The sequence below is a fragment of the Manis javanica genome, chromosome X (assembly GCF_040802235.1).
Source record: "Manis javanica isolate MJ-LG chromosome X, MJ_LKY, whole genome shotgun sequence".
NCBI lineage: Eukaryota > Metazoa > Chordata > Mammalia > Pholidota > Manidae > Manis > Manis javanica.
Window position 1 is genome coordinate 100,884,260 of NC_133174.1, and position 16,985 is coordinate 100,901,244.

The following is a 16,985-nucleotide window of genomic DNA, read 5'->3' on the forward strand; positions in this document are numbered from 1 at the left end:
TATTCTTGGGCTTCAGGTTCCTGGAACATTGGGCAAAAGTCCATGTAATCTGAATTGGAAGTACAGTCTTCCAGCACCTAACTGTCATTCCTAAGTGTTTTTTTGGGAAAAAGCACCAGGGTTTCACACCAGTAATCCTAGGCATACATCCTGGCTTCACTCTCTGAGCAGAATCACAGGGCTGTATTGTTGGAGGAAACAACCCAGACTCCTCCTTCACAAGGCTTCCTAGGCCTTGCACAATTAGCTTTTGCTCGCCTCTCCAGCATCATTTCTTACCATGTTTCTTCTGGCTCTCTATTATTATACAGGCAAAAAGAGCTGCGTTGGGTTCTCAGAATGTGTTTTTGTAACCTCTGGGCCATTGAACCCTCTAACCAGACTCTTCCCTCTGCCTGGAACTTCCTCCTCATGTTTGCTGCCCATTTGGTGGCTCTGCTATAGGCTTTTAAAACTGATTACAGTTTTTTGTTATGATTTTCATGTTTTATGTCAGTTCTCTTGCCTCTTGCCAGACCAAAAATATTCCACAAAAGCAAAGACCATTTTTTTCCTTGTGGTACTCACTGTCGTGTCCAGCACTTAGCATAGTATCTGGCAGGTAGTAGATTCTTAGTGAATGAATGATTTAATCTAGGGGTTTTTACCTTTTCTGTAGCTGCTATACACATAATGGATGTTCTTTCCATGCTCACCAGACTAAGCTGAGAGGTGCATTAATTCAAAGATACATTTGGGTTCTACAGAATTTCCAACCACTGTGTCTTTAACCTTACCTCTCCGACTCAAGAAAGCATATAGGAGTGCAAGTGAGAAAGAGTGAATTATCAGAGGGATAACATACAAATGAATATATATGCATATAATTTGCAGACTTCAGTACTTTATTATTCATAGTGAATCATTTGTCTCACCTCTCTTGCCTAATGAGACATACCTGTGGGCTGCTAAAACATGCTGAAAAGCACCAACAGCGTTTAGAGTGGGTAACTTTTTTGCCCAAGTTCATACATAGCAGTTGTTCTGGGATTAGAAACTAGGCTTCTGACTCCCAGGTCACTGTATTTTCTTCCAGAAGTACACATTCTATAAGTAAAGTCTACATATGTTGAAACAACTTATCCTTCTGTAGATATATATGTGGACCATGGTTACTATTGGTGGTGGATTAGGGGGAACAGAGGGCGAAGTAATGCAGAGAAGTACATTCTGTAATTTAGGTTTGGTTCATTAATGCTGGGCTTGGGGGAGAGCTAAGGGAGTACGGCTTACCCAAGGCACTGCTTACAGAACTGAGATGTAACAACAGATGGCTTTTCATTATTCTAGGATTTCACATCTGTAGAGAGTGTAGAACATGACTGAATGCTCTGTGGGTATTTCTTGATTATGTGATTTGCTGAAATTACTTTGCTGGTGTGATGATAATACCATTTAGAATTTTTTCATACTATTGAGCATTTAATCAGTAAGCATGTGGTTTGATAAGTGATAATGTTGTTACTAGTTTTATGTACTTCCTGTACAGCTAGGAGGAGCCTTTAGGCCAGGTTTGGGGTCCTGCCTCAGCTATTAAAAATTACATAGTACCTTACATATCTGTTGTTTAACGTTATTTTTACTTCTTGTTATAATTCCTGTTTGTGTGTTCTGCTCAGAATAGAATCTGCCATAGGACTGAATTAAAGGGTGCAGCCTAGTGGGTCACCTAAATAAAGTTCCCAAGGCAGGTAGGAGAAAGGTCCATCTGTCGGCCCCCGGAGAGGAAGGGAGAAGTGTGCTTTCCCAGGCACAAGCCTGTGATCCAGGGATGGATTCTTAGGGAAGGTATGTGGCTGGCCGGAGAGGACAGCCTAGCTCACTTCTCCACCTGCCTTCCAGTAGTTCACACTCCATGAGTGCCGTATCAGGCTGGTATTTCTCCTTGTGGTGGAAAAAATAGCTGGCAGGTGGCTAATTAAAAAGATGATCTGCCCAAAGGCCAACTTCAAAGGCTTGTGAGAGCCAAGCATCTTTCCTTCCACTGGGCCACCCAAAGTCCTCAGGGACTAGTGGGCCACTATCATAATGAATAATAAAGAAAAGCACCAGTCATTGCATCCCTTTAAGGAAATGACCGTTGTATTCCTACAGACCACCAGTCACTTGCTCCATGACAGTTTTGCTTGTATTCTTCAATATCACTGTGAATAAACTCTGGTCTGTCTGGACTGGGAAACAGAATGAACCTAGAAGGACTGTTCTCGAAGTGTCATGCATTTCCTTCCCCCTCATGACTACCAAACCACCAAATTCTGGGTCATTTGCATCTGCCTCATAACATGTGGCAAAAGCACTTTGGTAAAGCTTCTCATAACATGTGGCAAAAGCATTTTGGTAAAGCTTCCTGAAGTGAACTGAATGTGGAAAGTGCTGTCATTTGAGGCAGTTTTCAGATAAAAGCCCCTTCTGGTAAAGAAAGGCCCATTTTCCTTTCTTCCTTTTTTTTCCCTTTCATTAATGCCTCGTCACATTTTGTCCAATTTCAGCTCATTGCAGGCTGAATTTTCCTTTTGATGTCTCCTTTCCAGAATAGCCCCTGCCTGGAAAAGGGAACAAAAAGGCCAACTCTGTGGCTTTGAATTTGCAGCATCCCCAGCACTTTCATCTATCTCTGTGCTTCCCTGGTTGGGAACAAAATCTGAGCGAGCCCCAGGGTTGGAGCACAGAGGGAGGTAGAGCACATTTAAAATATCCATTCACCTGTGGGTTTCATGTTTTATTGTCATTCTGCTTTGTGACAGGGTCAGATGCAGGTGGGGAAGTGAGGGAGGATTTGGAGGAAAAGAAATTGGTTTGTAACCTCCGCAAAAGCAGATCTTTCTCCCCAACCCCCGTTTTCCCCCAGAAGTTCAAGTAGAAAGAAAGCCTGTTTTTAAGGGTTGAGTTTGCAAATTCTGGGTTGCTGCCCATCTTTAGGACATCTGTGTCAAGGTACCCAGTTGGGAAGATGGAGCAGGAGTTGGATGTGCTGACATTCCGGCCCTTTCTCAAGACACCATGCTTTTTCTCCATTTCCTGTCCATTTCTCAGTGTCAGCTTTCAGACTTCTCTCCTTTTCCTCTTCTGCTTCCTTTGAATTCAAATCACAGAAGGCTTGCCTCTTTGTGCTCCCAGCTTGTTGTCTTGGTTACAGACTTACATGGCTTGCCTTTTTTTGAGGGGAATATACTTCTTAAAGAATTTAAAAAATAGTGACTGAGGATGGGGGTGAAAGTACAGCATGGGAAAAATAGTCAATAATATTGTAATTATCTTTGTATATTGACAGATGGTAACTACACTTACTGTGGTGAGCATTTATTTAATGTATGTAATTGTCCAATCACTATGTTGTACTCCTGAGACCAATATAAAATTGTATCTCAACAATACAATTTCAATTACAAAAAAAAAAGTTTTTCAGTTCACCATGTTGGTAAGGACTTGGAGAAATAGGCACTTTCATATATTTCTGGTGGACGTGTAATTTCATACAACTTTAATGGAAGGGAATTTGACAAAACCCATTAACATTAAAATGTGAAAAATTCCACTGTTTTTTTAAAAAAAGAGACGGAGGGCTCTTTTTCTAGGGGCACTGGGATATGCAGTAGTGCTTAAAACTGTGGTTTGCGAAACCTGGCTGTACTTTGATATTACTGGGAACGCTCCAAAACACTATTGCCTGGGGCCCAGGCCTGACCAATTGAGTAAGGACCTTGAGGAGTAGACCCAGGAATTGGTATTTTGTTGTAAATAAACTGCCTTGGTGACTCTAATGTGCATTCAACATTTAGAACCATTGAGTTTAACAGTAGAGCCAAATAGCTGGGTTCTGGGCTGTTTGAGATAGGAGAGGGAAATATGATCGACTTCACTGTAGTTTTTCCTGCTTGGAAGATGGGACCAGTAAAACTTGAGGAGTTAAAGAGGCCCACTGTGGCTGTCCTGTGATTACTATCATATACAAATGAGAACTGTCCTTTAAAAAAACAAAACCAAAACCAATTATCCACTGGTCCCTAACTGTGGCCTGTAACAGTCTCAGGGATTAAAATAAATCTTTTTAGTTGCTTCAAGAGAAGGAGCTTATATGTGGGGAGGAAGATCAGATTCTCTTCCACACTGTAGGATGCTTTTTTGTTCTACTGATGGTGTCCTTTGCTGTACAGAAGCTTTTCAGCTTGATATAGTCCTACTTGTTCATTTTTGCTTTTGTTTCCCTTTTTATTGTATTTTTCTACATAAAGACATATGTGCTGATACTCCAGACCTGAAACATTAGAAGATGACACAGAGAAAATAAAAGTCCCCTAGAAGTCTCCTAGAGATGACCACTGTAAACATGTTTTTTCTTCAGATTTTATGTTTGATTGGCTATTAAAAGCTCAGACAGTTTGAAAGGACTAGAGTAGTATGTATGATTGTCTCCAGCCCTGACTCCCACTCAACTGTTTTTTAAAATTTTATTTTGGTATCATTAATCTACAATTACATGAGGAAAATTATGTTTACTAGACTCCTCCCATCATCAAGTCCCCCCCACATACCCCATTACAGTCACTGTCTATCAGCGTAGTAAGATGCTGTAGAATCACCACTTGTCTTCTCTGTGTTGTACAGCCCTTCCCATGCCCCCCTACTACATTGTGTCTGCTAATAGTAATGCTCCCTTTTCTCCCCCCCTATCCCTTCCTTCCCACCGATTCTCCCCAGTCCCTTTCCCTTTGGTAACTGTTAATCCATTCTTGGGTTCTATGAGTCTGCTGCTGTTTTGTTCCTTCAGTTTTTTTCTTTGTTCTTATACTCCACAAATGAGTGAAATCATTTGATACTTGTCTTTCTTCACCTGGCTTATTTCACTGAGCATAATACCCTCTAGCTCCATCCATGTTGTTGCAAATGGTAGGATTTGTTTTCTTCTTATGGCTGAATAGTATTCCTTTGTGTATATGTACCACATCTTCTTTATCCATTCATCTACTGATGGACACTTAGGTTGCTTCCATTTCTTGGCTATTGTATTGTAAATAGTGCTATGATAAACATAGGGGTGCATATGTCTTTTTCAAACTGGGCTGCTGCATTCTTAGGGTAAATTCCTAAGAGCAGAATTCCTGGTCAAATGGTATTTCTATTTTGAGCTTTTTGAGGAACCTCCATACTGCTTTCCACAATGGTTGAACTAATTTACATTCCCATAAGCAGTGTAGGAGGGTTCCCCTTTCTCCACATCCTTGCCAACATTTGTTGTTGTTTGTCTTTTGGATGGTGGCGATCCTTACTGGTATGAGGTAATATCTCATGTGGTTTAATTTGTATTTCTCTGATGATTAGTGATGTGGAGCATCTTTTCATGTGTCTGTTGGCCATCTGAATTTCTTTGGAGAAGTGTCTGTTCAGATCCTGTGCCCATTTTTTAATTGGATTATTTGCTTTTTGTTTGTTGAGGTGATGAACTCATTATATATTTTGGATGTCAACTCTTTACCAGACCTGTCATTTAAGAATATATTTTCCCATACTGTAGGATGCTTTTTTGTTCTACTGATGGTGTCCTTTGCTGTACAGAAGCTTTTCAGCTTGATATAGTCCCACTTGTTCATTTTTGCTTTTGTTTCCCTTGCCTGGGGAGATATGTTCATAAAGAAGTTGCTCATGTTTATGTCCAAGACATTTTTGCCTATGTTTTTTTCTAAGAGTTTTATGGTTTCATGACTTACATTCAGGTCTTTGATCCATTTTGAATTTACTTTTGTGTATGGGGTTAGACAATGATCCAGTTTCATTCTCTTACATGTAGCTGTCCAGTTTTGCCAACACCAGCTGTTGAAGAGGCTGTCATTTCCCCATTGTATGTCTATGGCTCCTTTATCGTATATTAATTGACCATATATGTTTGGGTTAATATCTGGACTCTCTATCCTGTTCCACTGGTTTGTGGCTCTGTTCTTGTGCCAGTACCAAATTGTCTTAATTACTGTGGCTTTGTAGTAGAGTTTGAAGTTGGGAAGCGAGATCCCCCCAGCTTTATTCTTCCTTCTCAGGATTGCTTTGGCTATTCGGGGTCTTTGGTGGTTCCATATGAATTTTAAAAGTATTTGTTCCAGTTCATTGAAGAATGCTGTTGGTACTTTGATAGGGATTGCATTGAATCTGTAGATTGCTTTAGGCAGGATGTCCATTTTGGCAATATTAATTCTTCCTAGCCAAGAGCATGGGATGAGTTTTCATTTGTTAATGTCCTCTTTAATTTGTCTTAAGAGTGTCTTATAGTTTTCAGGGTATAGGTCTTTCACTTCCTTGATTAGGTTTATTCCTAGGTATTTTATTTTTTTTGATGCTATTGTGAATGGAATTGTTTTCCTGATTTCTCTTTCTGCTAGTTTATCATTAGTGTATAGGAAAGCAACAGATTTCTGTGTATTAATTTTGTATTGTGCACCACTCTACTGTTTTTTATTCTCAGAAACAAGTCACCATTACCAGTTTCTTGGAAATCTTGAGAGTCACTTTATGCATAAACAATGCTTGAATGTTTTAAAGTGGCTTTGATTAGGTGACCAAGTCTATCTGTATACCATAGAGACATCTGTTTGTTTCATTTATTCATTGAACAAGTATCTGATGAGCATATTGTATGACCCAGGCAGCACCACATTAGCTTCTGGACCTACACTTAAGCACTGTCACACAGCCCCGGCCCCTGCCCTCCAAAAGCTTACAGGCTGGCAGGGAAGATTGACATGTAACACAAACACAGCTACTATAAAATGAGAAATGGTGGTGAATGTTGGGAAGAAAAAGAACAGAGTTGGTATGCGCCACTTCTCAAATCATGGTAGAGAGTCCCCTTCCCCAGTTGTCTAATATAGAGGTGTGGAGGGCAAATGGGAAGGAAAGACATAACCCCAAGCTTTATTCTTGCCTTCAGTTTCTTCTTTCTTGCCAGATTTTTCTTTTGACACAATGGCCTGCTGAGAGTCAGGGGAAACCACCAGGCAGCTTCATCGTGGGTTGGCCCAGTGCTAGTAGTACTCTAGGTCAGAAGACCTCTGTCAGACAGACTGTGAGCTTCTTACAGACAGGAACTATGTCCTGTATGTCTTTTTGTACCCAGAACCCCAGCAGGGACAAACTGATACAGTCACCCAGATGATAGGTACTTAGATTACATTCTTATTTTATACCTTAGCAGCCCTGCAAGTAGTAGGTGTTCTGATTTGTGTTTTTCAAGATGAGAAGTCTGAGGTTTAAAGAGGTATACCAAAAACTTCCTCTTTTAAAAAATTGCTCTCATTCCTTCTCCCACTTGACCATAGCTGCATAGTTTCTCAGCAGCAGAGCTCTGTAAACACTTGCTGGCTCACATGGCTGTGACCCTGACCCAATTGGTCTCCTTCCTGCAGGGAACTGGCTACTATCCACCCCTCTCATGGGCTGGCCTAGGCTCTTCCTTCAGAGTTGTCTGGAAAGGTTTTAAGATAACCAGATCATCCTGTTTAAATATTTTTCTGGGATTGAGGTCAAGGCAGCAGCGTGATCCTCTTCTTAAATGGGTCAGAGGAGGAGGAGTCCCGTGGCTTCCCGAAAGGTTGAGCTTCTCTGTACTCACTGCCCCTCTTCCCTTCTCTTCCATCTTGTGTCCTGGGCTGGGCTCTGGGAGTACAGTCACATTTTGCACATACTTCCCGGGGAAATTTTCTGTGTCTGATGCTGTGTTAGGCACCATGGAGAGTGGAGGCTGAGGAAACTCCTCAAAAGACAAATGATCATTATGGGGGAGGTGAAAGGCAGTATTGGCTGCAAGCACCATCTTTGTAATCAGGTAGTTGTGGGTTCAAAGCCTGACTGTCTGATTTAATAGTTGCATGACCTTAGGCAGGTTACCTAACCTTTCCTTGGCTCAGTCTCCTATGTAAGTGGAAGTAGGGAGGGGGAACTGCATAGGGTTTCTAGGAGGATTACATGAAACAATACATACAAGAGGCTGAATATAGTGCCAGGTGCATAGTAAAGCACTCAGTAAAGAATAGCTGCTGCCATTATTATTGTTACTATGACTGCTATTATTATTAAAAACAGTAGGAGACTAATAGAGTGATAAGTGTGTAGTACCAGTAAGTACAAAGGGAGTTCTGGAAAGAAATGATTGGTTTGGGTGGGTTATCCAGGAAATCTCTGGAGGAGGCAGAAGTGGTGGAATGAAACATGCCAGGTACAGTAAATATGAAAGTGGGAGGCTGACCTTATCTGGAGTGGGTACAGAAATGAGGAAGAAACTCACCACTTAGCACACTCAGACTCCACTCCCAGCTCCCTGGTCTTCACAGCCAGTATCTCCAGCCCTAGATGGCTCCTCATTTCAGAGTCCTGCATTAATTACTACTCACAGTTTCGAGGTGGCATCCAGAGCGGGGCTCGTTGGCTGGCTGCTCTGGCTGAACTGTAGAGGGTATCTGTGCCTTGGAGTTAAAACATGGGCCCTAACTCTGCAACCTGGATTTATGGGTTCAAATCCTAGTTTCTGTCAGCTTACCGAGGGAGGTTTGGTTTCATACTCCCCAACTTTTCAAAAGACTTCCTGATAAACCATGAGGTGGATAAATAGATGAATGATAGGAGAGAGACATGTAACACTTGTCATACCCTTTCTGATAACAGGGTTCCTGAAGCTAATGGGCTTGTTGGATGACCTAAAATCAGAACCCAGTGGAGTTGAAGGGACCATGTATGTATATCACACCTTTGTATTGACCAGAACTCATGAATCCTTTTCTCTCTCCAGTGTTGGAAAAACATCAGTGACAATTTTTCTCTTGGATGTTTCTGTTTTCTGATTACATGCAAATGTGTATGTGCTATGAGCATGTTACTCTCTGGAGTTTCTTTTTAATCTTATTGATAATATTTGGAAAATACCCACTTTTCAGCAGCAATTTAGATAGTTAACTATGATTCTCTCATTGAGTGTTCTTTTTGGGTTTTGTTCCCCAGTTCAACTGATGTTTCCAACCAGGGCCACCACGAATGGCTATGCACTGCACAACCCTAGGAGAAGGTGCCATTCACATAGACTATAATTGAATGGCGCCACTAGGGTTGTGCAGTGCACAACCTACACAACTGTACTCGTCGGCCCTGGCATCATGTCATATCAGTGCTTTTTTCCTTCAAGGGTGGGGTTTGCGGAGAGGTGGAGAGTAGCACTTCGGAGCTGTTCTCAGGGACTTAGTAAGGGGCTTGAAGCAGTGAGCTGCTGCTGTGACTAGGAAAGGAAGAGGAAAGTGCAATTGTGGCTTTGAGAGGACTATCCTCTGGCAGTGGCAACCACTGAATGGGAGGACTGCTTACCTTCTTTCAGTAAGTAGTGTTTTGAGGGCCTACTATATGAGAGTTGAAGAACAGGGAAGAGTTTGTATAGGAGGGAGAATTTATACTGGACCTTGTCAGAGAAGCAGGTTAATAAACATACAACGATGAGTCGTGAGTCCAGGGGAAAGGAATAGGAAGAGGAAAGACAGATGGGAAACTGCATGGGGTATATGGCTAATGGTAAATAATTCATTTTCATTTGATAGGAAGGCACTTGAAAAAGAGTAGTGAGTAATAATGCTGGTTGCGGGGTCAAATAATGATGGAGCTGGGGAGGGACTTGGATGCCAAATTAAGGAGTTTGGATTTTATTGAAGCAGTAAGGAGCTATCTAAATCTTTAAAAATACTTTGAGGTGTAATTCACTCAATGTACGATTCACCCATTTAAAGTGTTTAATGAATGGTTTTTACTATTTTCACAGGTTTGTGCAGCCATCACCACAGTCAATTTCCATCCCCTCATAAAGAAACTCCTTACCATTTAGCTATCACTCCATACCTGTCCTCCTCCCATTCCCCCAGCCCTAAGCAACAACTTACCTATCATATGGGTAATACCACATTTTGTTTATCCATTCATCCATTGTTAATTATTTGGGTTGTTTCCACCTTCTGGCTATAATAAATAATGCTGCTATGAACACTCATGTTTGTTTTGATGTGGACATTTTTCTTAGATATGTAGGAGTGGAATTACTGGATCGTATGCTGGCTCTATGTTTTACCTTTTGAGAACTGCAGTACTGTCTTCTGAAGTTGAAGCACCACTTTACATCCCTACTAGCAGTGTATAAGGTTTCTAGGTTCTCCACATCATTGTGAATACTTAGGACTATCTTCTTTATTTTAGCCGTGCTTGTGGGGTATAAAGAGGTATCTCATTGTGGATTTGATTTTCATTTCCCTAATGACTAAAGATACTAGCATCTTTTCATTTGTGTATTGGGCATTTCTATGTTGTCTTTGCAGAATTGTCTGTTCATATCCTTTGCCTACTTTTTAATCAGGTTGTCTTTTTATTGTTGAGTTTTTAGAGCTATTGATGTATTTTGGATAGACTCTTACCATAAATAGGATTTGCAAAAACTTTCTTCCATTCTTTGGGTTGTCTTTGCCTTCTTGATAGTGTCTTTTGAAGCCCCCAAATTGTAGTTTTTGTAAAGTCCAGTTTACATATTTTTTTGTTGCTGCTAGTGCTTTTGGTGTCACATCTGTGAATCAATTGCCAAATCTGAGGTCATGAAGATGTACCATTGTGTTTACTCTTAAGAATTTGTTATAGTTTTTGTTTTTACATTACGGTGATTAATTTTTTTATATGGTTGTGAGGTAGGGGTCCAAACTTTATTGCTGTGCATGTGGAAATCCAGTTGTCCATCACCATTTGTTGAAGAGACTATTTCCTCCACTGAATGGTCTTGGCACCCTTGTTGCAAGTCAGTTGTGAGGGTTTCTTTTTGGACTTTTCAGTTCTGTTCCATTAGTCTATATATCTCTCCTTATGCCAGCACCACACTGTCTTTTATTACTGTTGCTTTGGAGTAGGTTTTGAAATGAGCTAGTGTGGGTCCTCCTTCTTGTTATTCTTTTCAGGGTTGTTTTGGTTATTTGGGGTCTCTTGCAAATCCACATGAATTTTAGAATTAGCTTGCCAGTTCCTTTGAAGAAGTTATTCTAATGGGGTTGTGTTGAATCTGTCATCCTAAATTTTTAAGGTGAATCATAACAGAATTGGGGCTCTATTTTAAGAATAGGAACCTGACAATACTGTATGAACTGGAGTGAAGCAGGGGAGACACTGAAGACCTGGAGATCAGATAGGAGACTGATAGTCGAAGAAAATGAAAGGGACTGAACTAGGAAAAATAGAGTGAGGACAGAATAAAGGGAGTATCACAATAAAGCCAGATGAATATTTTTGTCTTCCATTGTGTGTAAAAGTTATGTTTACAGTGTAGTGTAGTCTGTTAAGTGTGATAAAAAATATACATGCCTTAATTAAGAATACTTTATTGCTTTAAAATGCTAACCATCTTCTGAGCTTTCAGGTAGTCTTAATTGTTTTGCTGGTAGAGGGTCTTGCCTTGATGTTGATGGCTGACTGATCAGGATGGTGGTTGCTGAAGGTTTATGCATTTAAGTCTGAGATACCTGTGTGACATCCAGATGGAAAAATTCAGAAAGCACTTGGTATCTGCATAGAAACACTTTTTGAAGTTAAGATATTGGAGGGAGGCAAGCACTGTTGCTGTTTCCCATTTCAGAATGTAGAAACTTGAGGTTCAGGGGGGAAACCTGAGGTATAGTGGGTGAATAGAACTGGCTAGGTAGCCAGGGTCCACATTGTTTAGGGCCTCAATTACCCCACGAATGACTTTGAACTCTGTTCAGTGGCTCACCAGTGCCAATTTAAGATTTGTCAGGAGGGAAAGATTGATAATCAGATCCTAGCTCTAAATCTACTGTAGGACTGTGTGTAACAATAGAGAGCCATTTAATATCCCAAATTAAATCCAAGACCCTAATGAATTCTATAGGCCATTAGAAAAAAAGAGAGGTGTTATCTGGAATTATTGGAGAAAGCTTTGTGGAGGAAATAGAACTTGCCATGGGCTTGGATGGAATTTGCAGTGAGAGAAAAGAAAAGGCATCCGAGAAGGATGATGCAATCAGTAGCTGATACTGATTTTATTCCTTACAGTGTGCCAAGCACTGAACTAAGTGCTTCAAATATTTAATCCTCACATCTACCCTATGAGGTAGTACTGTTGTAATCCCCATTTGACAAGATGAGGACACTGAGCTTAGAGTGGTTCAGTGTTTTCTTCCTGTAGGTAGATGGACAGGTGGACACGGCAGCAAAGTAATATATCAGAATGGAATTAGAATCTAAGTGAAGTTGGATGAATTGGAAGTTTAATATGTGCTATTGCTTATGTAGCTCACAGTAGGGATGGGTTTTCTATTGAGATCCGAAGGATTACAGCTACTGGTTATTGAGTGCTAACTATGTGCCAGCCAGCCATTGCCGCAAGTGCTTTGCTTGCTTTATCTCATTTGATCCTCTCTCAAATCTCATGAGACATAGATGCTATTTTAATCCCTATTTTAAAGACGGAAGTTCCTCCATTCTGTTGCTGGTCCCACGCTGGTCAGTGGTAGAGTGTCAGCATGTGGACCCAAGTCTGGCTTGACTCAAGGCCATAATCTTAACCACTTACTGATGATGCCACCTGTTGTACTTCCATCCTCTTAAAAGGGATGAATTTGCAGAAAACCTTTTTTAAAAATTGAAATACAGTTGATGTGCAATATTACATTGGCTTCAGGTGTATGGTATAATGATATGATTCATAGAAAATTTGATGTTGATGGGCAGAAGTTCTCTGGACCCAGGTTACTGCTTGGGTGTGGACACCGGCATTGTGACCATCCTCAACTCTGACTGCTGATGGTTGACTAAACCCCCTCCCCCGCTCCCGTCTTTCTTTAGATGTAATTCAAGCAGGTTACCGTCTGGTGTTCGAAGTCTGGGAACCATTCTGGTTCTACTGTGACCTTAAAACATTTTTAATCTGTTGTATGTTGATTTTCAAGCCTAACTCTTTAATAGATAGGTACTCTTACTTCCCTTTTATTAAATTCTTGAGGGAAAGCTCACTTATACTGACAAAAATGGTAATTTCTCAGAGTTTAGCAGGAGTTAGCAGGCAGAGGATGGGCATTTAACCATAGGCTTCCTGGAGAAAATGATGCTTTTGTATTTGAAGGGTAAATAGAAATTAGCCAGAAGAGAAAACGTGAGGCCATTATGGGAGAGTGACAGCATTAGCAATCGAAAGTCTGTTCATATTAGAGATTTAGATTTTAAAATAAAATTATGAAAATATTGGGAAATTAGTAGGTGACTCTTTGTAATTTCAGGGTTGCAAAAGACTTTTAAAAGTGACATCAAAGACAGAAACCATAAAGGAAATGGCAAATATATCTGATTATGTGAAGATAAAAAAGCTTCTATGGTTCAAAAAACTACCATAAGCAGAGCTACAACAATGACAATCTGGGAATGATATTTGCAATAAATATCTAATAGTTTATATTAAATGTTATTAAAACATAAATAGCTCATATATCTCAATAAGAAAAAGAGCATACCAGTTGAAAAATAGGGAAAAGCCACAGATGATCACATTGCTAAAGAAGAAATATGGCTGTTTGAAAACCATGTTAGAAAATAGTCTTACATTTCTGGTAATTTGAGACATGTAAATGAAAGCAATAAATTTCATTTGTGTGTGTTGTAGGGAAGGAAAAATAGTTTTCCCTTTACCCTTCAGGTTCTTGGCTGAGACCCCTTTTTAATAAAAGATATATTAATAGGAGAAAAAACAGACAGACATTTAATAACATGTATTAAATGTATACTTCCTGTATACATGGGAAGAGACCCAGGAATACTGAGTAACTCCCTAAAACAGCACAAGCCACCACTTTAAAAACCATCTCTAGCTATAGATCAAAGATGTTGAGGGCAGGGAGTCAGCTGGAGGTTACTAGAAAAGCACAGGATTGTTATTGCAGAGTTAACTTGTTGGCTTCACCATTGACTGGAGTTTTTAGAGACTTAGAGTCATCCTTTGCTTCCTGATATGGAGAGGGAGCTATTCTTACAAATGCAGATTTCCCTTGTAAATGTAAATGTCCTATACAAAAGGGTAGTAACTTCTGTTTGGTTTTCAGAGCTTCTCTCTTGTCATTTTAAAAGAAAAAGGGAGCTCAAAACCTCCCTTAAGCCCAAGACATACTTTGGGGTGGCACATTCTGCTCCCATTCAGTGTTTCACTTTTTAAATAGGTTGTGGCAGAAACTCATTCTTCTATGTTGCTGGCAAGAATATAAATTCAAAGAAATTTTTTGGAAGGCAATTTAGAATTCTAGGTTAAAAGCCTTAAAATATATATTCCCTTTGAAGATCTAGTAGACTAAGGAAATAGTAAAGGATCTGAAAATATAGAACTTAATTTTTGACAGGGGGAGATTGAGTAAATTGCTGCATATCTTTATAATTGAATAAAATTAAGGTGTTAGAAAATGAGGTTATAGAAACATGTTTACTGAAAATGGAGATTGTTCAGGATAGAGTTTGGCATAATGCATAAGTCCATCATGGTGGAGAGGACAGGGTCCTGGGCAGAGAAAGCCTTGCCTGCCATGCTAAGATGCTTAAGTTTGTTCTGTTGGTATTGGCAAGCCACTGGAGACTTCTAAATGGCAGTTCAGAGCTGTGTTTCAGATAGATCCCTCTTAGAATAGGTGAACAGATTATTGCAGTGGTCCAGGGAGAGGGGTGAGGGCTTGACAGTATGAACATCAGGGAATCTAGGACAGACTTTGGCAACCCAAGGAATGGATCTTGCCTATGGTGGGTAATGGTTATAAGCACTCCTCGTTAGGAATCCTCAGGTGGTTGCCTGCCACCATAGAAGGTGGAACCCGGAGAACTAGCCAGAGTCCCAGGCCTAGAAAGATTGTGTGCCAGATCAAACACCACTCTCCTGTCCCTCTCTCAATCTCTCCCATTCATTTATTTTTTCCACCCCCTTCACTGCTTAACCAGGTCAGCCCCGCATTTAAGATGGTCTTGATGATTTGGCTGTCTTTCCGATTGCATTTCCCATAGTACTAACACTTTTGTGAACAAAAATTACCTTCTTTAGGCATTAAGAAAATGGGGTTTACTGAATCTAATGTTGGGGTGGAACAGAAGTTGATGGGAGGCCCATGAACTTGGTGTTGATCAAACTGTGGGAACAGGGACAGGAAGTAGGAGAAGTGATGACTGAGAGGTTGGGTAGGAAAGATGGGAATGTGGAACTAGAGCAGGTCAGAGATGGAGGGTGAGTTGGGACAGCTGATGGTGCCTAGATTGTGTGCTTCAAAAAGAGCTGAATGTACAAGTTTCGGGGAAGGGATACCTTGGAGTAGTACAGGGAGCTTTCCTGGGGAATTGGAGAGACTATGGTTTTGAATGGGACCTGTGGGGTTTTTCTGGGAAAAAAAAGGGCAAAAAAGGACTCCAATTTTGAAATGATTCAAGGTGTGCAAACATGGAGCAGATTTGGAAATGAGTAAGGTTGGAGCTAAGACGAACCCATCTCTAGTGAACCTTTGTCATTTGCTGCCTAGTTAGGTTTGTGTTGGGAGATGGCTAAGCTTGTGGATTTGTGAGCTGTGTGGTGGCACAGGTGTGGGGCCATTGGGGTGACTCCCGGGTGACACGGAGTCAAGGCGTTGGGGTAGAGTCTAAAGAAGAGGAGCTGGACTGTGTCAGGTGTGAAGTGGAAAGAGTGTTGAACTGGGAGTTAGAGGTCTTGTCAGAACCTTGAAGAAACCTGAGTTTCTTCATCTGGAAACGGGGATTTTAATAACTGTTCTCAGTTTCCTGCAGGCCTTGTTTGCGCTTGCAAGTGGCCTCTCTTCCCTGTTTGCAGCTGAAGGAATAGTTAGCATTCTGCCTGGTAGTCTAAAACACACGCTAACAAAATTTAGAGGCGGTTGGCAGCCAACCAAGCAAAGAAGTAGGGATACTCAGGCCCTCTGGATTAAAATATTATTTTCACATGGCTCCTTTGCTTAATGGTCTTAGGGGGGCATTTTGTATTTTCCTCTGTTCTTGTCCCCTCCTCAACAAAGAATTGAAGGACAGAGACACAGTAGTGAAACAGTAAAAGTTTTATTTAAAGTTATTTAAAGAGAGAAAAAGTACAGGCCACCTCAGGGAGGAGAGGCGCCCTGAAAGGTTGAAGAGAGAAAGTTTAAGGTTAAAAGGTTACACACTTAGAAAGTGCAGGCAACCTCAGAGAGAGGTGTGTTCTGAAAGGTTTAGGGTCTGGGGTTTTATAGGCAGCTGAGGATTTTCAGGAATGTGACAAAGGGCTAGGGGTGTGACTTGTTAAGTGGACCTAGGTTCATCCTTAATGAGACATTAAGTCTCTTCTTATCAGTGGTCCAGGTAGTTCTGCAAAATTAACACCAGAAATTTACTGCTCTGATTTCTTCCCAGGATGGTAGCTTCCTGGTCTGGGAGCATATCAATCAAGACTGCCTGCCCTGCCTCCAAGGTGGGCTGAGTTATTGTCTTGTTTTGCTGAAGAGTATGTTAAGAACCTTACTTCTTAACTTGGGTTTTAAAATGCAGTTTTAGCTTCAAGATGGAATTTTTCCTGTCTTTATTATGCTGTTTATAGCTGGGCCTTTTAGCAAGCCAAAATAAATCTTACAATGGCATGATCTAATTGACACAATGAAGACATGGGCTGTGCTGAGATACTTTTCCTTATTGGGGAATATTTGAATATTCCAGGCCTAGTTGTTCCTGGCCTTTTGAGCTTTAACTGATTAACTGATTACCTCATTTTTTTCTGGGTTTCTAGTTTTTTTATTTTATTAAAAATTTTTTTTAAATTTTGGTATCATTAATCTACAATTACAGGAGGAACATTATGTTCACTAGACCGGACCCCCCTCACCAAGTCCCCCCCCCCCCCTTGCACCTCACTAGTCAACATCCATCATTGTTCGAAACGC

At 40.7% G+C, this 16,985-nt stretch overlaps 1 protein-coding gene across 24 annotated transcripts in view; it reads left to right on the plus strand.

Moving 5' to 3' along the window:
* TMEM164 (transmembrane protein 164) overlaps positions 1 to 16,985 on the plus strand; it is a 331,399-nt gene that overhangs the window by 47,600 nt on the left and 266,814 nt on the right. Inside the window, exon 3 of one of the 24 annotated variants that reach the window (XM_036991422.2) lies at positions 8,686 to 8,752. The exons of 21 other annotated variants lie outside the window; for them this stretch is intronic. Coding sequence is in view for 1 of the 3 variants with exons in the window: in XM_073227765.1 (XP_073083866.1) it covers positions 16,462 to 16,519 (58 nt within the window). In the remaining 2 variants the exon portion in view is untranslated. Of the gene's footprint in view, positions 1 to 8,685; positions 8,753 to 16,461; positions 16,520 to 16,985 lie in introns of those variants that run through there. 2 more of the 24 variants (XM_073227765.1, XM_073227764.1) reach the window with 2 other exon arrangements.